The sequence below is a fragment of the Hippocampus zosterae genome, chromosome 12, assembly GCF_025434085.1.
Source record: "Hippocampus zosterae strain Florida chromosome 12, ASM2543408v3, whole genome shotgun sequence".
Taxonomy (NCBI): Eukaryota; Metazoa; Chordata; class Actinopteri; order Syngnathiformes; family Syngnathidae; genus Hippocampus; species Hippocampus zosterae.
The window spans coordinates 4,954,705-4,979,780 of NC_067462.1; the positions used below are offsets into that span (position 1 = coordinate 4,954,705).

At 41.6% G+C, this 25,076-nt stretch overlaps 1 protein-coding gene across 2 annotated transcripts; it reads left to right on the forward strand.

Annotated features, from left to right (window-relative positions):
* The first annotated feature begins 452 nt into the window (after window positions 1–452).
* On the forward strand, window positions 453–24,931 carry LOC127612020 (myosin-IIIb-like). Of its 2 annotated transcripts, XM_052082939.1 has the most exons (16): window positions 453–1,108; window positions 1,197–1,233; window positions 5,998–6,181; window positions 6,491–6,511; window positions 7,430–7,564; window positions 7,726–7,830; window positions 7,984–8,083; window positions 9,153–9,229; window positions 10,709–10,854; window positions 17,346–17,411; window positions 20,375–20,530; window positions 23,017–23,101; window positions 23,194–23,310; window positions 23,605–23,709; window positions 23,920–24,003; window positions 24,118–24,931. In XM_052082939.1, the coding sequence occupies exons 1-16, from the start codon at window positions 1,102–1,104 to the stop codon at window positions 24,394–24,396; spliced, it is 1,704 nt and encodes a 567-aa protein (XP_051938899.1). In that variant the 5' UTR covers window positions 453–1,101; the 3' UTR covers window positions 24,397–24,931. The 2 variants fall into 2 exon arrangements, with proteins under 2 accessions (XP_051938899.1, XP_051938900.1); XM_052082940.1 differs by lacking the exons at window positions 6,491–6,511; window positions 17,346–17,411; window positions 20,375–20,530; ... (3 more) ...; window positions 23,920–24,003; window positions 24,118–24,931 and having other exon boundaries at window positions 10,709–10,858.
* Window positions 24,932–25,076: the final 145 nt, after the last annotated feature.

The following is a 25,076-nucleotide window of genomic DNA, read 5'->3' on the forward strand; positions in this document are numbered from 1 at the left end:
TTGAGGGGTCTAGGGTGACACTTGAATTTAAAAAAAAACTTGCAGAATTAATGCATGCTGCTTTTATGTTTACTAAGTTTCTCTTTGTCATCACGTTTGCAGTACCCACTTTGTAAATGACCGCAAGCAAATAGTCAATGAGTGTAAATTGTGATTGAAAGCTCTTATGTGTGTGTTCTCCTGTGTGATTGAAGAGAGAATACAGTACATTACTGTAGGTGCAAAATCAAGCTTTCTGATTTTGGCCAGAAAGTATGACTTGGACATTTAATGCAACATGTAATATATGTGAATAAAATATAAGCACACTGCTCTATGTCCTTTGGTTTCAGTTTGTGTTGCCATAACATTTTCTTGAAGCAGAAACAAGTTTTATTGGTGTTATTTTGTTTTGGGTTTTGATTTTGGTCAACTCAAGGTGGGTATTATTATTTAGACTTTTGTTTTCAGTTCCCGAGTGGTCGTAAGATGTTTGGATATTGAAATACTCTCATCAAATTTTTATCTTGTGCAATGAGCTCTGTATTTGAAATGGTTGACCTATCCATAGTGTTAAATCATAATGTAGTTGCCTGATGGACAGCGTTTAATTAAAACTACTTTGAGTCACTGTAGACTAACATGTACACAGTCCATTCGCAAATAATTACTACTTTTCATTTTCACTCCATTTTTATGCATCAGCTAAAATTGGCCACAATGAGTAATCAATTCCATTGTTGGCCTATGTGTGACCTAGTAGCAGCAAACGCATTCCTCTACCATGTGACTTGTGTATTTTCTGGGTAACTGGGTTGAGCTTTAATAAACAACAGAGGCCTTGTATGGAACAAACGAGAGTCGTGCTAAACTTGTGATTTCAACCAATTGGAGCAAAGTCCAGCCAGAGAAGAAGAAATGTTACCTTGCTAAAAATGGGTCAGGTTAGCGATTTATTTGAGCCTTTCCTCCTCTGATTTAGCTTCCTGCGCAGGTGAATGGACTCGTTTCTTTCCCCGTGCAGGTTCAGCGTGCTCTGCTCAGGTGTCCATAAGCTCATTATTAATTATTAAACTAACTCCCTGACTGGCTGAAGGGACAAATCAGTTTGGATATGTTGCAATGGATGGTAAGACTCAAGTTTTTTATATATGAGCAAGAAAAAGGTAGCTCATAAAAATAATGCATCTGAGTCCTTTTTCTGTTTTGTTTTGTAGAGCTCAGAGATGGACGTGAGGCAGCAAACAACAATGGGTAAGAATTTAAAACTGTACATAGCATGGTAACGCCTTTGTAGTTCACACGATGTAAAAGAATTTAAAACTTTGTACATAGCATAGTAACGCCTTTGTAGTTGACACGATGTAAAAATACAAAATATATTTTGTTTATTTTGTGATTATGGTAGAAGTTGAATTTGATGAGTCATCAGAATAAATAGCACCACAAAATAGCAGTGCTAAGCTAGCATTAGCGCCAAAAATAAGCCGACATTAGCCACAGCTGCATCGTAGGTGGCATGATGGAGGGTTACCATAACACTGCGTTTTACTGGTTATAAATTTTACTTTTTAGAATGTACAATCAATTAAAAGTACAAAAGAAGTGACAAAGTGAGAAGAGTAGATAAATTCTCCCCGAGATCCCTTTGCGCTGCTCTTTTTTGCGTGTCTTGCGCCAGTTGTTGTCAAACAAGTGATGGCTGTTTCTAAGAATTATTAGCATATAGTAGATGGATGGATTCTGTCATGGATACGTTTTAGGTTGGTGGACATTCAAAATATGGTGTCCTCATATTTTCTTAAAAACACATACAGTATATGCCATTAGCACGACTATATCATTTCAAGTTGCTCAACATCAAAGCAAGTACATGTCACTCATCATGCTCGGATGCTTATTTTAGTGCACTCATGGATCCTTCAGCGTACACTGTATTAAGAAAAAGTGTTCCCTTATGCTCAAGTGAGTCTCGGTCGTCCAGCGTGACAAGGGCAAGTTGCTGCAGCTCTGCTCGTGGCTGCGAAGGTTTACCACAAAGCCTCTTCATATCCCCTTAGAAAGGATTAGATAGTTCACAGGATTTTTTTTTTAAACTTTCGCCACAGACTTACTAGCCAGTTGACAACGTGCCGTTCCCGCAAGGCTTTAAACGGCGAGAGTGAGCAACAGTGATTGCTGGACGCAGAAAATTAGATTAATCAAACTGAACCTGGCAATCATGTGCACTCACCGGCCACATCATTAGGTACACCTGCCAGTATGGTAGAGAGTTGTGCAAGGTTATTGTTTTGAATGAAAATGAAATAACTAAAATTCATGTTTGTTCACAATATAAAGATTAATTTTTTTAAGGCTAGCTTACTGAGAATACATTTTGTCTATGAAACTTAAGTACAGCAAAAATGTCCTTCATTCTCATGTTTTCATTTCATATTTGAGGCTTTAGGGCTTATTTTATATGTATTTATTTCTGTATTACTTTTCGGCCATACATTTTTATCTTTCACTCAACAAATACTCCAAATGTCAATTAAAAAATAAGACGAAAATGAATGAAAGCTCCAATGAACAAACCCACGCCAAAAACTAATTAAAGCAAACTGTGTTTAATAATAATTTTTAAAAAAACCGTACTCAAAATGCTCACCACTAAATTCAACACAGCCATTTGTTTTAACAATGTAATTTTTATCCCCACAAATATTGACTGAACTGAAACATGACGGGTGCTGTATTGTGCTCTAGTAGGAAGGTAAACAATGAAGGGTAACTTGAGCTTGACCAGGTGGGGGTCACTGGAGTCCTGTTCCCAATCAACTACATCTGACTTTTACCTCTCAACAAACAGTTTCTCTTGACTACCGCGTAAAAAAAAAGTCCAAGCACTGCTAAAGTTAAATGGTTGTCAGTGTTGGTGTATACCAGGCTTATAACAGTTTGGAATTTTCATTATACAGCAGTTTTGGGTGTTTTTTATTTGTTTTAAATTTTAAAAAATGCTTCATTTTATTAGTGCAAGTATTAATTTTAGTTTTGTTGTGTATGCGTGCACTCGGGGCGAGCAAGGAGGCGCTCTAAATGCCCACGGTCGATCCGAAGGGACGCTGCTTGTTTCTGATATTTTCCCTCTATTTGCCTCCATTGAGCTTTTGTATTTGTATTAAATACAACATTAGCAGATTTGATTAATCTCTTATTTGACCGAAACCTCTCTGAAATAATTCACATGAGCAATACATTCAAACCTGTCGGATGAAATGGCCAACACAAGGTGGACTTAACCTTTCACAGGGTTGTCAGATCAGGGCGAGTCATGTGACCTGGCAACTCCTGCTGACTTCCTGGTTACCTGCGGGCAACCCGAGACGCATCATATCAGCGGCTATTATGAGAGCATACACCTGCCACTTGAATATTTTAACTCCGCTGCAGATCAGGTCACAAATTGATGGTAAATTATTCATCCTCAGTTTAGTATGAATCAGCCCACATCATTTTGGAGAGGGACACTTTCACAGAAGCAGGTATTTATGACTTGGATGTGTTTTTAATTACCCGTGAGCTTTTGTGAGCATTTTCATGAGTAATCGCTTCAAACTAAAAACTTGTGAGTCATGCCCCATCCTTGAAGTGAAAAAAGCGCCTTTTGTTGACTTGCTGCAGATTAATGATGAGTATTATTCAGGAAGCGTTTTAAGGTAGGCGATTATCGGTAACTTGATTTATTTTTTTTTTTTTTTTAAGGCATTGACGGATAACTCGAGATGAAGCAGGATTAGCGGGCAATTATTTAAATGCGGGCTGCATCAGAATGCGAATTGCTGCTCATTGAAGGACAGCACAAAGGATATTTGTTGCTGCTCTGAAACGAGCTACATGTAATATCGGCATTACTCACCCCGAGTGCCCCGTCGTTCATAAATGTGTCCTCACTGCGTTTGTGTGAGAGTCTCCTGAGGGTTGATAACTGTTCATATCAAGCCGTCAGGGTCACGCCGCCTCTGGCAGATGGTCCACACAGACATCGCTTTCAATCATGTCTCTTGGGACTGTAGATTCCCGTACGGAATATCACAACGTGACAATGCCGTTTCCCAGATTAATCACATCGTTTGAGGACGTTCAAAGCCTCTTTGACTCTTCAGACTTGGCATCGTTGGTCACACACTCGTCACCGCAAGTGTGTGCTTTTAACATGGCTGTTGGCCATAAATCCTCGCTGCCAATGTTCCCTAACGTTTTATATATTTTTGGGCGTCATGCACCTGTTTCTTATAAAGCAAGATTTTCACAGAGTGGCATGAAAAGAAATGATAATTTTGGATAAAAATTGCCAATTATACAAGAACTAATATCAAACTGCTACATTGGCCCAAATGCATTTTGTAAAATATGAGGTTTGAGAGCTATTCAATTTTTTTTTACCCCAGCAGGCCATATTGTAAGAGTAGTTAAGATAAGATAAGATATCCTTTATTTGTCCCACAATGGGGAAATTTACAGCCTCCAGCAGCAAGAATGTATGTAGAAAGAAGAAGAGAAAAAAACAACAACAAACATATTTCAATTAAATACAATATGAACACAAATGGATAAATCGCAGTACTATTTACAATTTACCTTCACAACATTTAATTATTATTATTATTATGATTGTTATTTTTTATTCATCAGCCTGACAGCAGTCGGTTATCAAGGCTGAACGTCTGCGTCAACGATTGATTGATTCATTGACTGATATAGAGAGCGACACGTGAAAAACAAAGTCATGACAAAATTAAATAGAATGTAAAGACGAACATTTTTTTTTGTTGCTGTCGTTCTCCTGACATTGTGCTGGTCCTCTGGTGTGTGTGCACCATGGCCTCCAGGGGGCAGTGTAAAACAGATGTATGGATATACACGGAGGCGGTCCAGTGCTTGTGAACTGCTGATTTAATAGGCAGGGAAACTTTGCCGCTCATTCAAACCTGCGCATGCCAAGCTAATGCCGTCCAATCCAATTCATCTTGAGGAGATTGCACTCCTGTGGGGTGGGGAAGGGACGGGAGGAGGGGGGGGGAGTCAGTGACGCATCCCAGTGGACAGCGCTTAAGCTCGCCTCAGTCAAACATCGCTTGTTGCTCTTGTTGGCCGTCTTTAGTATTTGTGATCACAAAACTTGTGATGTAATTGTTGGCAGCAGCGCCAATGAGTCAGAAGAAAGTAACATTTGCCATGTAAGTACAGTGACACCCGGTTGTCATCCTTTTTAGCATTGCTGATTTCGTGCCAGGCAGAGTGTTGTTGTTTGTCAGTGAAGGCCTTGCGGGAATAAATGTTCTGTCCTGCTGTAGCCCCGGCATGTCCCTCTGCAAATACTTTATTGCTTTCATCGCCGGCTTCTCTTTTGTTTTATGTCGTGCTGCAACTGCAAAGTCTTTCGAGTCTGTAATTCTTACTGAAGTTTTTCACTGAACTGTGACCTAGCATTCCCCCCACCCCCCACATGAAAAGTGACTTGCATACTCACGGTTGACGATTTGTATTCATAATTTTTTTTAATTTTAGTTCTTTTTCTTTCATTTTGACTTTTACATTTTGCATTGAGTTTGTTTTCATTTGTTTTTTGAGCAGGTTTGGTCGTTTTTGAAGTAGTCTTGTTTTAGTTTTGGTTTTAGTTTTAGTTTTTTTTTTTCTTTTCAATGGCGTATTTTTTGACCGCAATATATATATATATTTTTTTTTTTAAATCACTGGTTGTAATGAAGTCAAGAAAACTAATTCTCCGACTGAAATCTCATGTATGATATTGACACAGACAAAAACAAAAACAAAGGATATTTACGCAATGACAAGAAATAGTTTTATGAATGTAAGATGCAGTTTCATTACTTACTTTTTCCATTCTCTTAAAGGCATATTGGTTTTCATTTTGTCACTGAAAATGTTTTCTTACTTTTAGTTATTTTCTATGCGATTTCAAAATGAGACTTTCACTGAGCCATTCAACTGCAAGTGTCATCTGTCCCCCAGGCGCTCATTGTATGGCGTATATCCCTACAAGCCCAGTATGATTGGCCTGGAGAACCTTGGCGATCCATCTGATTACTGGGACATTGTGAAGACCATCGGTAAAGGCACGTATGGCAAAGTCTACCGGGTGACCAGTAAGAAGGATGGAAGTCAGGCAGCAGTCAAAGTGCTGGATCCCGTCAATGTAAGTCATACGGTGTATGAATGAAGATTTTCAATCTCTTAAATTACGTGACATCTATTTTTCATGTACACCTGCTGTGTACATTTTGTATTTGACCTTGCCTGTTGCAATCCAATTTTAAATACCATAAAATTACACACTGATTGAACGTGCGCATTGACAAGTTTCGAGAAGGTCAAACGAAGTTGACTCTGGAAATCTGAGAGTGCTTTTTTAGATTCATCCTGAAATGACACCTGAACATTTTGTGAGTTGTGAATTTGACATGACTCTGCTCACGCTGAAACTTTTGAAACTGCCTTATCGCAGCATACAAGACACACCAACAGAGTAAGTTGGCTGGAGTCTGTGCAGTCGTGCCCCCGCCCACCCCCACCCCCTCCTCTATTGCTGTACATTGCCATCTCCCATTTTTAATTGTATTCACGTCATTTTATGTTCTAATTCAGCTTTTCCTGAAAGTGGTAGCTCCTCCTTTAGCCATATATTCTTTTATAAATCTGCTCATTTATTGATGTGATTATGACTCGGTCGCGTTTAGCTTAGACTTGAGCCGTTCGACCGAGTGGATGAAGCAATCACCTTTCCACCATGATTCCGACCTTGATGGCCATTGGGATGCTGCAGTCTCCCGTCTCATTCCACTGCCTGACATGATCGCGCAGACATCCAGAGAGGCGTTCTTTTGCCCTTCCATCCTTCTGACTTTGACTTTCACGGAAAAGTAGCCGCAAGAAGTGATTTCGTTCGTCATTTCTCTATACGTCCTTGTTTTTACAGTCATCAATCAATTTGCGCAACAATTAGTTGGAAATTTTACACCAGTCATTTTTAATATTTCTCACAAAATCAACAGAGTACTGTACCCAGAAAACAAGTGAGCCGTAATGCTCGCTACCTGAGCCTTGAGCCACTACAAGACAAAATCATAATAACGATAATGACACCACAACTGTTACTTTCACAACTACGACTGCTACGACCATACTGCTGCTAACTCCACAGCGCAAATGTATACAGCACCTTCCATCCATCCCGTAAAGTGCAAACCAGAGACCCCTGAGCTCCTTCTTGTTGCTAATTTGTGGTTTTTTTGTCATTTTCCATGTGGTACAATTCGAAAGTGGAAACGTAAGATGAATAGAGCAGATCCTGCGCCATTAAGCGGAAAAGCGGCATTGGCTAATCGAATACAGCGGACGCATCAACGCCAGTCATCCTATTTTGTTTTCTATTGTTGCCCAAAAGGATGTGGATGAAGAGATCGAGGCAGAATACAACATCCTGCGGTCCCTGTCCAACCACCCCAATGTGGTCAAGTTTTACGGCATGTTTTACAAGTCGGAAAATTTATCAGGTGGACAGCTCTGGCTGGTGCTGGAGGTGAGCATTGTATCAACAGTGTCCAAACGCATTTATTTTTTAAAATAATGATAATGATAATGAAATTTCAATACAAATCGTGGAGGACGCAAGCATTTTCCATGTATGATAATAGACAGCGTAGTGGTGATATGTGACTAGATTCTCTGTCTCCTCCGCAGCTGTGCAACGGCGGTTCTGTCACGGAGCTCATCAAAGGGTTGCTGATGCGAGGCCAACGTCTGCAGGAGCCCATTATCGCATACATCTTATGCAGTGCCCTCCTAGTAAGCCCCTCATGTTAGCCAGCAGGTGGCGTTCATCATGCAGGGAACATGCTGAGCCTTCAGTGTGAAAACCCAGATTCCATGTCTTTACTTCTCACGCGGTTGTTTTGCCGTACAACAACATCCACGTTTTCTCTCCTCTCACCTTGAAAGGGTCTCCAGCATCTGCACCACAACCGGATTATCCATCGCGATGTCAAAGGCAATAACATCCTCCTGACGACTGATGGGGGAGTCAAGCTGGTTGACTTTGGTACTGTGTTTCTGAAATTAATCCTCATTCCGTGGCAAAAAATCTTGCGGGGAGCGTACAATCAAAATATCTTTTGAGGTTGCCTTTTCATGGCGAGGTGCTAATAATAATAATAATAATACATTTTATTTACAAGCGCCTTTCAAGACACCCAAGGACACTTTACAATAACAAAAAAACACTGCTGTTCATTTGGCGCTGTTAATTATTGCGCTTGTAGTTTGAAAGCACATTTGCCTGATCAATTACGTTTTTTTTTTTTTATTTGGGTTGGGGGAGTTTCTGTTAAATGCTGAAAAACTCACCTATTCGTTGTTTTGTGCTCAGGCCGAAGCTGTGTCTAATGTTAAAAAAATGCTTTGGTGCCATCTGGTGCTGGGCAATGACGTTGAATTGAAAGGATGTGCGTCATTTAGTTAGGCCATAGTCTTGCCGAATAGAAAAAACTAAAATGCCCCATTTTTTTCTCATTCCAAATCTACATTTTTCACCAAAATCATTCCACACGATTCCATTCATTCCATAAGTTTCCACGTCATTCCATTTTGTTGCGCATTATTCCACTTCCTCCAGTGTAAATTGTTTCATTCAGCATTCCAGTATTCACACTCAATTTATCGTGGAATTGCTATTTCTGATGTCTTAAAATAAGCATTTTGTAACCCGGATTACGGCGGTGCACCAAACGAAGTGAATTTGTCAATGAATCCAGAATTGAAATATACTTACTGAAAGCTCCCCTTTTGTCACCGTGACGTCGTTTGATTTCATGGACGGTAGCCTTAACCCGAGGCTATTATTGCTCATTTAAATTGCATTATTTTGCATATTAAAATGAAAGCTGTTGTGGTAAATGACTCGGAATCCCTCAGGCGTGTTTCTATCCTCGGTGTCGTGGAGATGAAGTGGACTCACGCTGATAAAAATCTGTCCTACATAATTTGAAATGATCGCAAGCCCTTTGTTGTCCCGCTTGGCAGGCTGCCACAGTAAATCATACGCCGGCATTTTATTATTTAACTCGTCTCGCCTCTTTTAAATCAACGTCGCTCTGATGTGTATTTTGCAGGCGTTTCGGCACAACTGACCAGCGCACGGTTGCGAAGGAACACATCCGTCGGGACCCCGTTTTGGATGGCTCCTGAGGTCAGAGATGCTCCTTTTGGTCCCGAAATGTCCGACGCGACTTGTTACAAAGGCGGAGAAGTGAGAGGTTGAGCTATTTCTGTACCGCCCCCCCCCCCCCCCCCCCCCCCCCCGTGTCATTATGTATTCCCCTCCACGGGAGCACCTCTTAAGGTTGTCTCAAGGTTAATAGCTGGGAGACCGCGGCCCGCCAGTTTCTCCGTGGCAGAAATCAAGTGCCGTGATAGGGCTGTAAGAAAAGCACCTCGGGGGCAATTAGACTAAACTCAGCTGTAGAATGCTGTGTCAAATCTAATTATTGGCTGGGAAATTCACTGAACTGGTCAGTAAATGCGCCGTTTGTCAATTCTGACGCGGGTGGTGTTTCCATCATAAGATGTTTTAATGATTGATGGTTTTGGGCTTTGGAGGAGCTCTTTTGGTTGTTAAACAAGCACCGGCGTTGAATGCATCGAGTATCTCATATCGAAAAGCAGCTCCATGTCGTCACGGTGCGGTCGTGTCTATTTTAGAGCTCGCTTGCTAATTTAGCATGAACAAAATGGAGTAAATTCAACCGCATGCTTACCATGCACAATTTCCTATTGTTACATGACTGCATGACGTCTGCCCTCTCATAGGGGCAGTTTGCGATAATTTTTTGCTGTCATAAAATAATGACCCAACCCTGTTATTGATTTCAATACAAGGTCTACATTAAAAAAAATGAAGCATTGATTAGCTTTGTCAGCAATATGAAATATGTGAAATTGGTGCCATGCCCTACCACCAAGAGCGGGGAAAAAAATGTGGAACTTCCTCAACAAAGTTTTGTTACTGCCTCAAAATGGCGGCAGAGCAGCTCTTTGAACCTCCTTCCCTCAATCCAAAATTCATTGGCACGAAAGCACAACTTTTAAATTGGACAAGCAATCGGCCTGAGCACAAAACAGCAAATAGGTGAGTTTCCCAGCAAATCGCAGAGGAGAGAAATTTGACAATTTTGCCTTATGGCTTCTTTTTTTTCGCTCTGGGGAGTTTGCATTATTCACTGAAAAACTCACCTATTCTTTGTTTTTATGCTCAGAGCTATATCTAAAAAAAAATTTAAAAATGCCCTGGTGCCATCCGGTCCTAAGCAACTATGTTGAACTGAAAGTAGGTGCATCGTTTAGCCTATAGCCTTGGCTAATAGGAAAAAAATCCACATTTTTCACAATATATTGCAAAATTTTACCCAATTAAATTACACCTCATTCCATTGTCTATTGTTCAATATATTTCCATATATTTCAATATCCATATCATTCCACCAACATTGCACAAACTCATTCCATAACTTTCAATATTGTTTCTGTAGAAAATGTCAATAGAAATGGTATCTTTTAATTGTTAGAATTTTGGATCCGAGAGTATGTTGCACCCAGTCTGTTGAGTTTTGACTAAATAGACTATCCTGATCTCATGGAACACCCATTTCCCCCCACTGCATGTTACCAGGTTATAGCCTGTGAGCAGCAGTATGATTACTCCTACGACGCCCGCTGCGACGTGTGGTCTCTGGGCATCACCGCCATCGAGCTTGCGGATGGAGACCCGCCGCTGGCTGACATGCACCCAGTCAAAGCTCTCTTCAAGATCCCACGGTGAGCCCACTAGAGGGAGCCCCTGGCCTTCAGCTGGAGGCTGAAACTAATGATATGCAATTGTCTGAAAATGTGGGAATATCATTTCTATAGCATGTTCCACACAGAAGACTAACAATATATAAAATGCACATTTGCAACATCTAACAATTAATATTGAGGGGAAATTAATGCGGTAGCCCTTTCCTCCCGTTGGAAACGGTGCTGTCTAAAGATATTGAAGCACTTATTGTAGATGCACACAGTTGATGCCCCCCCCCTTTTTTTTTTAATCTGCACAATCACATCACCCGTGAGGTGGAGATGTGCCCCTCTGATTGCAATTTGCATCGATGATTAGCTCCATTCAAACCAGATAGAATGCAGAAAGATTTTCATCCACAGTCAACTTTACACAATGTGACATCACGGCCTTAAAAACTGTCAACATCACACACACCATATCTGTTGTTAACTATTCAAAACCACACTATTTGTATTGGATGAGCCACAACATTAGATACACTTGCGCAATCTAACAATACACCAACTGCGTTATAATTCTGACTCTACAAAGAAAACAGAAGTCCTTTTGCTACTGCTGAACTCCAGCACCCTTTAGGTGGCAGTAGTGCCTGCTTGCTGTCTTCAGTGAGTCCGTTTTCACAATGATTATTAGAAAAGAGACTAGGTGGAGGGATAATCTGGGTCTGGTCTATGCTAAATACAAAGCGGAAATCTGTTGATCCATTTCTGACTTGTGGAATGGGGGAAGTGAAGTAGCAATGTATGGTGAAAGATGTGCAAAATGAATCTCACCGAACGGTTTGTTTTCATGCATTCCAATTCAGTGATCTCTCACTATATAATTGCCTATAAAAATCACAAGTTGGCAGCAAAGCACTATTTTGTCTAAGTGAAGCTCCTCAACTCACCCCACCACATTTCCTTGTCACCAAGTTGCCACAAAATGCCGCCAGAGCAATAGCCTGAACACAAAAAAAACCCACAAATAGTTCAGTGCAACTGTGCAGTGATACCTGTACATAAGGGGATGAATTTGATCTGCCAAAAATATGAATTTGAGAATTTGAAAAAAAAAAACCAATCTGTTATAAACTCAGGTTTTTCCATGCGGGGGATCACTGTCTTTAGTGGTTAGCGCACCTGCCCCTCACATCTGAGGTTCTGGGTTTGAGTCTGGACTGTGACATTCCTGTGGCCTCCTTCCAAATCCTCCACCCATTGACTGAATTATTTATAACTTTGAATATAAGTATCAATTTGTTTATTTATCTATTTGTCATTTTTGGCCTGGTGATTTACCGTCAACGAGTCCAATGTGTACGCCGCCTCTCTCCCAAAGTCAGCTGGGATAAGCTCCAGCTCACCCGCAGACCCTAATGAGGAATGAAAAAATGGCTGGCTGGCTGAAATATACTTCTTTCCTCGTACCTGCTGGAATCAAAATAGATAGTTTGCCCTTTTGCAGGGAAACGGCAACCGCGGTTGCCGTATAAATCACAGCCAACGTGTTGAACCGTGAAATGATTCTGTTAACATGTCATTTATCTCAAATATATTTTGCCGTCACAGCAGACCAAACCACCAAGGAATCTGGTGTAAATGATGACTACTCTATGAATGACTTTTGAAATAGGGAAATGTGTTCCTCCTTTGAATTTGAAATTGTGCTACCGGTGATTCATGACCGGCTCGGAGGAATTCATCATTGCAGTTTTTTATGATCGTATGAACGTGATCTTTTTTGCCAATTCAATACTTCACAAGGTATTAACAGAGGTGCCTCCTCTGAAGTTATGTCCTTGACTAGTGCTAACTCATAAGCGCTTAAAGATGCCTGGAGAATTCTTCTCATTGTATTTTACAGTTGCACGTGCTAATGTGTTTCCACTAGACCGACTTGACTGTTATGTTCAGCCACGGTGACATTCTTCATGTCTGGAATATACGTTGAATATCAGACTTTGTCCACAAGTCAACTGGTACTCCAAATTGCACTCTACGTTACTGCTGGACAATTACCGGTAATTGAAATGTAACCATGAATTTCAGTGTTTGGGCCTCTCACCATCATTAAAACATTATGGTCAAATAAAACCGATTCAAATGCCGAAATGCACTTTGTGTGAGCAAGATCGTACGTTGTGTAGCATATTGAATACAAGACTGACTTGGTTTCAGAAACATTGTTTGATGCTAATGCTAACAGTGAATAGGAAATCCTATTGGCTCGCTAACAAAAAATGTGCATCGAGTTCCTTCAAATTGCTAATATTTCCACACAAATGCTGTATTTACACATAAAGGCAGACGTTTATTTTTCCTAATCTGTAAAATTGTATTTGTTTTTGCGTTGCGTATTTAAATACAAGACCGGCTTAGTTTCAGAAACATCGTCGATGCTAATGCTAACAGCGAATGGGAATTCCTATTGGCTCACTAAAGAAAATCGCCATCTATTTTCTTCAAATAGCTAATATTCGCACACAAACGCTGTATCAACACATAAAGACAGACTTTTATTCTTCTAATCTGTAAAATTGTACGTCTTGTTTTATGGCTATTTTATAATAATATTGAGGATAATCATCAGTCAACTCATTCCTGCCTGGAACCCATTGTCATCACATGACCCCGTGATTACAGTATCAAATAAACATTATGTTTCCACGATGGGAATTTGTGCCCAGCTGGAAGTGACTTTAACCCCAGCAGGCTATAAACATCCTGTGAGCTCCATGAACTGGGGTCACCTTCGTACGTGGTCTCTTTATGCGTCGGAAATACGAGCCGCTTGGAGAACAGTCACTCGTCTGTACAGCGAGTTTAAATGGCAGATCGCTGCGGCTGCTGTATTAGCATACTTGAGAAGACATCTTTCCCTCCATTTCCCATCTTTCCGCCTCTACTTGATTAATTGAGGGTGCTGCGGTGTGGTTGACAGATGTGAGCTCGTAATATCCATGAGTGAAGGTAATGGAGGATGTCAGAGGGTAAGGTTATAAAACCATCAACTGCAAAATTAATTACAAATACAAATATGGACTGTGATATTTAATATGCGCCAGGTTAATATCTCGAGTCAATTTTCTCTCTGGTGCTCCACCTCACCTTGTCCATGCAACATCAAACTATGCTGTGTGTGTGTGTGTGTGTGTAATTCTGTTTTAAGGTTTAGAAGCAAAGATGGCCACTGTTTGTTGGGTCAGGTCCTTAAAAAATTAGGCACGAACATAAATCAGTCCAAGCGGATGTCAACATGAGTGAGAGGGGATTCAAAATATAGTGAAGTAGCGGCAAGATGAAGGGGCAGCAGGGAACAAATTTAATCGCTCCTAAGCGCTCACGAAAAATTCCAAGTCTTGTGGTCTTCATGGTAAATACAACAAATCAAGTCAGTGTATGTACCAGGAAGCAGGCTCATTTGTTTTAAAGCCTAACCTAGACCTCACCAAAAAAAACCCCATAAAAATGCTAAATCTAGCATAAGGTCAAGTGCGCCCCTCCATTCTCTTGCAGTGGACTATTCCGTCTACTGACTGTGATGAATTTAGAACAACAAAGTTGGGAGCACGTTGTGAGGAAAATAACCAGAGCTTTCCCAGTGGAGTGGATAAGAGGAATGGGGAAAATAAACAGTTCTTCATCGCCTTTACCTATGGTGACACCCAATCGCAATCGCATTTATTGTCATTGCACATGCACACGGACAGAGCATCAAAATTCACTGAACAGTTACAGTACAACCCGTCCAAGAGACACAAAAACAATGACCAACAGAGTGACACCAAACGGAGAAGCCTGTTGTGCCCGTCGAAAACCGTGCCCCGACCGGCAGCTTCCAACTGCACATTTGAACGTGAAGGGCCCCGATGACCGAGTTTGCGTTGGGCCCCCACATGACCAAATACGCCCCTGACGGTTATTAGCTGAATGCTATATCTGGTGTGGGGGGAGAGATGAGAAATATGGCTGGGCCTCTATTATCTACTTCCTTTCAGTACAAGAAGCCGACAAAGAGGCAATTGATAAAATTGGTCCTCAAAATGACGGACTTAAAAATCTTTGAAATCTTGGACTTTGAAATCTCATATCGATAATATAATTTTTAGTTGCGTGGTTTGTGGTCATCATGCAAAAAAATGCTCCAAATATGGTGCGATGCATTTTTACCCCAGGATATTGAATACCTCGCCGATGGTGTCAATCAAAACTATAAAATACAAACCTAAGGCAGAATGGTATCTAATTATAATTCAGATCCACATAATGTTTGGGATGGCCTCCCTTTTTATTTGATTGTTTTTTTTCTTTTTTGACAAAACGCAACCGTTAAATAACAAGCCAAGAGATATAAGAATCCTGTGGGATGTGGAGGATTATGAAAGCTGCATACTGAGTACCACGCTAAAATCTTTCTTTGGTCTCATTTTTGTCTTTCTTGCGAGGCTTAGCGCCAGCCGTCAAGTGCCGTTGACACCTCTCCGATTTCGCCTCAATCCACACCGAGGAGAGACTTGACAGTATGCGCTCCAGCCCGGCCCGCAATTTGAATAAGCCATTCATGTTTACAATATTAGCCGCCACTCTCACCAATACTCAAAAGGTACAAATAAAAAGTGCCTGGGTTTCCCAAGCACAATAAGCACACTTGAGAGCGTTATCGGCAGCGCGCGTGCTTTTTCTATCGACGTAGTAACACATAAGTAGTGCGTAGCGACATCAAGGCGAGAGAACGTGTCTGCAGGCTCACATCGGAGCTTCCATTGAAGCAGTCATTTTGCTGCCTTTGATCTGCACTTTGCGAAGGATCGGCTGCTTGGAGTTGTTTAAAAATGACAAGATTTTCCTCCCAAAAATGAGTCGCTGTCCCTGAGGAATATGCATGCCTTGCCGTGGTTTGTTTCGGCACAATTTCCTCTGACTGCTTTCTTAGGAACAACACACGATAGTATAAACCTGTGTGATAGAGTCATGAAATACATTCATACGTCATATGACTGAAATGAGTAATCAGTATTAGCTATGTAAGGGGTCCCCAAACTTTTTCCTGTGAGGGCCAAATAACTTTTACCTTCTCTGACAGGGACTGGGTTCGGTTTGTAACAAAAAGTGTGACGATCGCGGGAGGTGTCTGGACGTAAAAATGTATTGTTTTCCAGAAAGCCGCACATAACCAGATGTTAACCTTTTCTGGGCTCTTAATAGGCACAATTTATTCATTCATTCATTCATCTTCCGAGCCGCTTGATCCTCATTAGGGTCGCGGGGGGTGCTGGAGCCTATCCCAGCTGTCTTCTGGCAGTAGGCGGGGGACACCCTGAATCGGTTGCCAGCCAATCGCAGGGCACACAGAAACGAACAACCATTTGCACTCACACTCACACCTAGGGACGATTTAGAGTGTTCAATCAGCCTGCCACACATGTTTTTGGAATGCGGGAGGAAACCGGAGCACCCGGAGAAAACCCACGCAGGCCCGGGGAGAACATGCAAACTCCACACAGGGAGGCCGGAGCTGGAATCGAACCCTGTACCTCTGCACTGTGAAGCCGACGTGCTAACCACTGGACTTACCGGGCCGCCGGCACAATTTATGAAATAGATAATAACCATTTTTTTCTCTTACCTAATCTTTTCGCCATTAGTCCATTTTTTATTTGACAGGGGTGCATTGAGGATTTTATTTATTTGCTCTTTGAGGGAAGGGTTTCGGATATGGCTCAGACTGCAGAAGGGTGGAATAGAATGTTACGTTCTATGCATTTAAAAGTCTTGAGAAAAAAAAACAACAACAAAAGCATCTCTGGTATTGTTCAGGGGGCCGGGCAAAGCGCAGAGGTGGGCCACATTTGGCCCGCGGGCCGTAGTTTGGGGACCACTGAGTGATATGGACAAAGCTGCTGGTGGATGCAAGTGATATTCAAAACAAAATATTTTTCAGAATCTGAACATTTGTCGTTTGAACTCTGTAGCAGTTTGCTCGTTTTTCGGGAGGGTGGGAGGGGGGGGGGACCACTGCCTTCATACATTGCCACTGCAAAAGAGAACCGCAATTAAAACTCACGTCAGAGGTTGAGCGAGCGTACATCGTGTTACTTTCCAGGTACCTAAATGATAGGTGCCCCCCACCGTTATTCGTCATCTCAAATCCCCGCCGCTCTTGTCATGGAAACCATGTGAAGAGTGCTGGCCTCATTATCGACGGCCTCCGTGAATGCTGCTGACAGAAGCAAGACTTGCTACCATAACTTAGAGTTCCCAGTCACAGATGCCGCCTGCCAAGTACACGCTGAGTCACTTCCAAAGCTGGACAGCCACCAAGTCTTCCCCCAAAAAGTCCCTCTGAGCTTGTGCCAGCCGTCATTTGTCAGCCGACGAGGAGATACTCTGCTTCTGTCATGTCATTGGAAGGCAGTTGCTCCAGTCAAACGAAGCCAAAAGATGATCGATTTATTTTTATTTGATCTTTTCTGATTTTCTTTCAGAAATCCCTCACCTACGCTGCAAAATCCGGAGCAGTGGTGCAGAAGTTTCTGCCATTTCATCGGCCAGTAAGTTCCATCAAAACTTGCCATCGCTTCCCGCAGAGCTCAAGAGGGAATCGTCCGATATTAGCTCTATTAAAATTTGCTGAATTATGCACTCCGTTTTTTAAAACAAATTTTTGTCCACTGTTTTAATTTTTTTGCACATTAACACATTGTGAGGCAAACATAATGACATCTTCCAATCAGCACATTTTTGCAGATTTTTTTCTCTCCGTTTTAAAGTTAAACAAATACCAAGATTACATATATTTATTTTTTAGTGCTCAGTCACTAAAAACATTTTTTTTTCCTCGCAACATACCAGAGAGGATGTTATTCTACATACATCCATCGGCCACTACAATATTATATTGTGGTTTATTGCAATGGTCTAAAACTACCGAGATATCCAGACAAAAGAGGATTGTGGGCACGCCGAAGCTCTTGTTTTAGCTCTTTTGTTAGGTTGTGCAGGAGCTTGAAGGCTTCAGGGAGGGGCATACTCACTGTGAAATCAGTTCATTGATTATTAGGTATTCCTGCGGAATTGCTTGTTGATTAATCATGTCCGGCGAGATGGCGTTGGTTTGGAGGTTAGATTTAGATTAGGTTTAGATTTGCAGCGGAAAGGAGAACAACATGATGTGGACTATCGGTGGCGACAGCTACACCTTCTCAACTCCTTTAGGCAACATTATTCTGCTCAGTATTTAACGTTTCATTTTCATCCCGTGTTTCTGCGGGAAAACAATACTTGAACGTCGTCTATGCTTTTAATCCCAACCAAATCAACAATAATGTGCGCTTGAACACAGAGCGATCCGAAATGGATATTTTTCCAATCAGATTCTATCAACCTCTCGTGGCTTTGTGTCCATAGACTTTTCATTTCTGTAAATCTGCCACAAAGTCATTCACGTGCGTTATCACCTCCGTCAGAGACCAATAAATAACTTTTCATTCCCCTCCGTAGCGCCGTGTTAAAGCTTATATCGCTGCTTTCTACCTGCCACTCCAAATATACAGAACCTTCATGTTGATAAGTGTGCCGATCACAATCGCAATGAGGGAATAAGAGTCCATTTGAACAGGGACTTATTCGATGTTTTGTAACGGAGTAAATGACAATTAAATACAGTAGGTTGTCTGTTTGAATAGGCCGTTTGCTTTGGCTGATATTGATTAGTCAGGACCCAGTCAAGGAGTATCTGGCAAAGTGGGAGTTTTTAATACTTTGCTGTGTCATTGCGACCATTTCCAAGAGGGTCCATGTCAATGGATTGAATGACGTCGGCGCAGCATTCATGTCCTCAAACAAACAATCCCAACAGAGTTCAATGCAAGGAGGCTGGACAATGTTATCAGGCTCTGCAGGCCGTTTTTTGTTGTTGTTTTTTTGGAGCCTATCTTTTACTTGTGTGCGTGTTTGCAAGGTGTGTGTGTTTGTGTGTGTAGGCTGTTTTTCCAGAGTAATAAATCCATCCAGTGTGATTCCACTTGCGCAGCCGGGGCGCTGACTCGTGTGACAAAGTGGCTCGCCGTTCACAATTCCTTCCAGCGCTGCTCCGCTAATAGAGGCAAACCTCGGCGGCTTAATGTCCTGACACTAATGAATTCACGAAATTAACTTTGAGAGCACAAAAAAAAAAAAACAAAGAGGAGAGAACGGAGATTAGGTGTTTTGAATTAGATTGTTGTTTACCTGCTATCTTGTGTCTGTTTGGTGTTGTTCGAGTCTTTAGCCGCACAGGTAAATTAACCACGCAAAGGCAGTTTCGCTCCCTCTCAACATTAATCAGCTAACACTGTATATAAATCAATCAATAAATGAACTTAGAAAATTGCCCTAGTTTATAGTTTTGTTGTTGCAAAGTGAAAAATCGCAATGCGCCAACATGAAAGCGACTTGCTACATGCCCTTATTACCCTCACAAGTACAAGTGAGGTAAGTTTGGATCAACTTTAAAACAATTTCATGCATTTTTGTTGTTTTTTCACTTTTTAAGGCCATGAAAACAGAACAAAATGATAATTTAATATTCTATTGGCCGATTTTGAACCAAGCAAAAAAGTACATTAGTTGAATGGGAAAGTTGCTTTCATAAAAGACCCTTATTTATCAATTAAATTGAGGATCCCATTGTATATGTAACAACTTGACATTGTCATATTTGTTTCCAAACCTTTGTTGAGGTAAGGCACCTATTTCACATTCAAAAAATTACAGGGCACCACCAAAAGAAATTGTCAAAAATGTATTTGGTGGTACCTTGACAATATAACTTTCACTCGTTTTATGGCTATGCTGGTAACGCAAAGTACCTGTTTGTGAAATCACACGTCATATTCACTGTTTTTGTACTCGGGCCAAAGCCCTTAAAAAAAAGCGACTTAAAAAATAAAAAATAGAGCTTTATTTCCATTTTTGGGTATCTTGGGCCAAGCAGCTTCGTTATGAGCCAGTCCATAGCCTTGTCTAATGGCAAAAAGTGATTTGCCGCTTTCTTGTGGCACCTGCTGGCAGTTAGATATTTTCAGGCGGCAGTCAATTACTCAGGGTTTGATCCCTGTCCTATTTTATCTTTTCAGAGTAATTGTTTGTTACAAAAACCATGTAAAGTAAATTAGGGATTTGAGCCAGAATGCGTCCGGTTTCCACGGTTACCCATGAGCACATGTACATTATGAGCTGTAAAAACGATGCCCAGGCAAACACTGCACATCCCAGATAGGAAGTGCTGCCTGGCCCTGGCAGGGCTTGTTTGGACTGCGCGACCATGGCGACAGCATCCATGCGGCGCTTTCTGACCAGATTAGCCACTCACACTTTTGAGGCACTCACCTTCTGCTTTTTAGTCTCTTGAGGCATCTCTGTTAGTTTGCTACAATGTTCAGGTGATCACCGTTAAGCTTTTTTTTTGCACTGTGACTTCAGTGAGGTAACCATGTCATTTTTTTATTGTTATTTTTTTGGGGGTGCTCTCAAGGTGTCTGATAAAGGATTTCGAAGCGCGTCCTTCGGTGACTCATCTTCTGGAGCATCCCTTCATCAAACAGGCCCACGGCAAAGATGTGACCCTTCGACAGCAGTTGGCGACGCTAATCAAGGAGCAGCAAGAATTGGGATGTGCAGCCAAAACGAAGTAAGTCTATTTTTACCTTCATCTATATTTTACTCTCATAGAAGACGTTTGAACAATCATGACAAAGCTGCCGCCATACAAAACTCACTCGCGATCATATTTGACTCCAGTAGGGGGCAGGCTCTCATCTTTTTTTTTTGCTTTGAAATGAGGAGGATCCCAGCAAAACAGATCGGTGTGTGTGGTTAAAAACAAGGTAGGAGAGTGTGACTAATTCAGTGCGACTGATGCTGACTAACCACACTTTAATAAATACACTCTTGGCAGCCATTAGCATCAAGAATAAATCCATCTTAGTGTGTAATGTTTTTGATATCATCTTTAAGATGGAAAACAGCTGTCAGGACATTACAACACAGTGCAGTTAGTGACAATGCATATTAGAGGTTCAAAGTTTAATCATCAATTAATCAATGATTAAATTAATCGGTAAATATTTTGATCGTCGATTAATCTTTTAAAGGCCACCACTCACTCGTAATTCTTCTCAGATTTCTGTCGTCCTCCAGGAAAACAGATTTATTATTTTAGTGTTGGAAAACATTTGGAAAGATTTGTTTTTTAATTTTGACAACAGCGATCAACATCTTCCGACATGTTAGGCACCAAACCAGTAACTGAATCGCACCTAATTGATGTTATGGGCTGTTGATTTGAAATAATGTCCCATATGTTAATAAAGGGATATGATTTTAAAATGTTTTTTTTAATCTAATTCGTCAAAAAAATAATCGACCATTAAAATAATCACTAATTTCAGCCCAGTGTCTCTTTTTGATCAAATATAAATCACATTATAAATGCCATTGCATTTTATTTACTTCCATGTAAATTAATGATTGTTTATTTGCCATACTGGCACATAAATAGAGATGATACCATGGCACGAAAAGGACACAACGAAATGAGTCTTTAATGCTTTTTTAAAAAGCTATTGTAGCGAACATTAGCTTGAAGTCTATAGTTAATTCTTGACCACGACGAATTCTAACCACAATAATAGTAAACATACACGAGGTGGACTTTTTTTTCTTTTTTTTTTTTTTTAATGACAGCTTGTGCAATGCATCTCATCGAATTGTACGCGACGCCACTAAAACACTCAAGTCAGCCATCTGTCGTCCACTAACGAAATCCCAATTTTTTTGCACCGCTACCCCCCTCGCGAAGGAGTTCACCGAGCCTGCCCTTGACTGAGTGTTTTGATGTCGTGCCAACTCTGTTTACTCCCGAGAGCATGGCAGCCGCCGCCTGAGCCTGATCCCAAATTCCTGTCCTCAGTGAAAGTGGATAATGGGATTAGCAGCTTGTAGGGCGAGAGCTGCACTCGCCCGGTTTCGTCTCTCGTGCCGCAGATCGGGCGCACAATGAGTCCCGATAAGAAGAATAAAGACATGGAGGAGTTAAAAGGAGCTGCTGTAGGTGCAAAAGTGGGATCAACATCAAAGCCGCACAGCAGAAGTCGCCTGGCCCATTCTGGGGGGACGGAATGATGAGCAGTCACTTGATCCACCACTTCGTATCGACTCGGCGGCATTTGCACTCCATTCAGAATATGAAATAACCGCACAGGCAGAACGGGAAGCGACTCGTGACCTCCGGCCTGAATTTTTACAATAGGCAGAAAAGATCAAGACATTCTCCCTGGGTTCTCAAGAAAAAGGTCATTACAAAGAAATAGCACGAGTAATTTATGAAAGCATATGAAATTAACATGTAAATGAAACCGTTTTCCGTCATTGGCATTAATATTAGTCTTTTTTTCCTCAAAGGATAAAGAATATATGCCTGTGACCATTGTTATAGTGTCCGCCTACATATAATGATGGACAGTTTGTCTTCAAATATCCATTCCTAGAAGAGTTAGATCGCCACGTGGTGTGTTGCCGTGTAGCTAGTGGGCTTATGTGGTTCATGTAAATATATATGTGCGCAGTCATTCTCTTAATTTAATGTGTATAGGTTGACAGCACATTTTAATTTGGAGTGGCAATTGTTCATGATGCCCAAAAGTTGTTTATTGTCCAGGCACCGCTATACTTGCAGTCTTAATGTGCTCTGATTGGTCGAGCGTAGCTACTGGCCTCAGAGTCCAAAACACATACTGTAAGTGATAACTTTGTGACAATTGTTTGATGCAGATGATAACATTTGATGGGTCCGGTGTTCCTAATGTTGTGGCCAGTGTGTCTGCAGAGACAGTCGGCACATTTGAGTGCCTTTTTCACACATTCTGATCTCCCTTGAGCTTTTCACAGCTCCATTCTGACCCATTGACACTCTTTTGTGCTGCGAGGAGTCAAAATATCTGAATGAAGTGCAGCGGGATTTGTCTTTTCACTTGGACTCCCCTGGGGGAGGACCTGAGAGGCCTTTGCCCAGAGGAGTGACCCATATGTCCCTTTCAGCCTGTTGCAAGTGCTGTTTGATGGTCACTTAAGAACCGTCTCCACCATGATCATTTCCTCGCTTTCATACATTTCCAGGCACGAACGGATCAATACTCGTAAAACCCTCATCATAGAGAGTAGTCCCGATGACGATCTGGTCAACCTGGAGTTCTTAGATGAGGTGAGATTTAACGCGCGTTAATTTCAAAGCGCATCGATCGGACACAGATGGAATGTTCCGGAAGGTAACGTGCTCGTCCGTATTTTCCGCAGGAGACCATAATAGGACATCTCCACAAGAGGTATGCCGAGCTGCAGGTGTACACGTACGTGGGCGACATCCTCATCGCGCTCAATCCTTTCCAGAGCCTCAGCATCTACTCTCCGCAGGTTGGTTACAAACTAGGGTGGCGTTTCCCAAACTTTATCAACTCAATGCCCTTTTTACATTTGAAATATTAGATGATAATACGCAACAAAATAAATTCTTTCAAAACCTTATTCACCGTTAACGTGAGCCACTCCATAACCTCCCCTGTAAAGCTCAATTGAAATTAAAAAATAAAAAAACACCTAAATTTTCAATCTTTTCAGGAGTCAACACACGGCTGCCATCATTTCGAGGGCCTTTGATTAACCCCAAATAATCCTTCAGCTGTTCTAGTAAGCTTTTTCTCTTTTTAGTTTTCAAAGCTGTACCACGGCGCGAAGCGGGCCGACAACCCCCCGCACATCTTTGCAACAGCCGATGCCGCGTATCAAAGCATGGTGACTTTCTGCAAGGATCAGGTACAGCACGGAGGAAACTTGAAACACACTCACGCAGCGCTTCTCAACTTTCTTACCCTAAGGGCCTCTGAGCCTGACCCCACAAATCGGCGCGAGTGGACAAAAATGTGGCCAAAAGCATCAATTTTTTAAAAACTTTTGCATACAAATGGGTGTATATATATATATATATTTTTTTTTTTTTTTTAAAGGATCTCTTTCTTTTTTTAGTGCATCATCATCAGTGGCGAGAGTGGCGCTGGCAAAACCGAGAGCGCTCATTTGATTGTTCAACATCTCACCTTCTTAGGAAAGGTACATCATCTTTGTACCACTTAGCAATTATAACACATAGCTTAACAATTAAATAGCTTTCGACCATCGCAGAAGTGGTTGAAAATTTAAAAAAATACATTTTGGTGTCTTCAGGCAAACAATCGGACCTTGCGTGAGAAGATCCTGCAGGTGAACCCGCTGGTGGAAGCCTTCGGCAATGCTTGCACGGCAATCAATGACAACTCCAGCCGCTTCGGAAAGTACCTGGAGATGAAGTTTACGCCCACCGGAGCCGTCATCGGCGCCAAAATATCCGAGTACCTGCTGGAGAAGTCCAGGGTCATCAAACAGGCCATGTCGGTGTCATTCATGCGCTACACGTTTTCACAGTTTTTCATAAAAGTATTGCTTGGTGCCAAGGAAATATATTGAAATGAGTATTGGAGCTTGATTTAGACAAAATGAGTGCTCTGCCACCATCTTAGTGCCAAAGAGCTACATTGAAGTGAGCTGAGAAGCGTCATTTAGAAAAAGGTGGTGCTTTGCCACCAAGGGACTATATCAAAGTGAGGTGAGGAGCTTCATTTGGGACTCTTCCTTCCTAACCGCTTGATCCTCACTAGGGTCGCGGGGGGTGCTGGAGCCTATCCCAGCTGTCTCCGGGCAGTAGGCGGGGGACACCCTGAATCGGTTGCCAGCCAATCGTAGGGCACACAGAAACGAACAACCATTCGCACTCACACTCACACCTAGGGACAATTTAGAGTGTTCAATCAGCCTGCCACGCATGTTTTTGGAATGTGGGAGGAAACTGGAGCACCCGGAGAAAACCCACGCAGGCCCGGGGAGAACATGCAAACTCCACACAGGGAGGCCGGAGCTGGAATCGAACCCGGTACCTCTGCACTGTGAAGCCGACGTGCTAACCACTGGACTACCGGGCCGCCCTCATTTGGGACTGTCGATGCAATATTTTTTTTACTTTATTGATTGTATTTAAGTTAATAAATAATATGATTTTAAATGAGAATTGTTTTCTAGTTAAAATTAAAATATTTTTTGCACATATATTACAACCTTTTTTCCTTTATTCATTTCCCAGTGCCCTAGCC

What these genes read in the sequence shown, in the direction of transcription:
- LOC127612020 (XM_052082939.1), top strand. An exon ending in TTCTGCCATTTCATCGGCCA is followed by an intron (nt 17,412 to 20,374) that starts GTAAGTTCCATC and finishes GGTGCTCTCAAG; the next exon opens with GTGTCTGATAAAGGATTTCG. An exon ending in GGATGTGCAGCCAAAACGAA is followed by an intron (nt 20,531 to 23,016) that starts GTAAGTCTATTT and finishes ATACATTTCCAG; the next exon opens with GCACGAACGGATCAATACTC.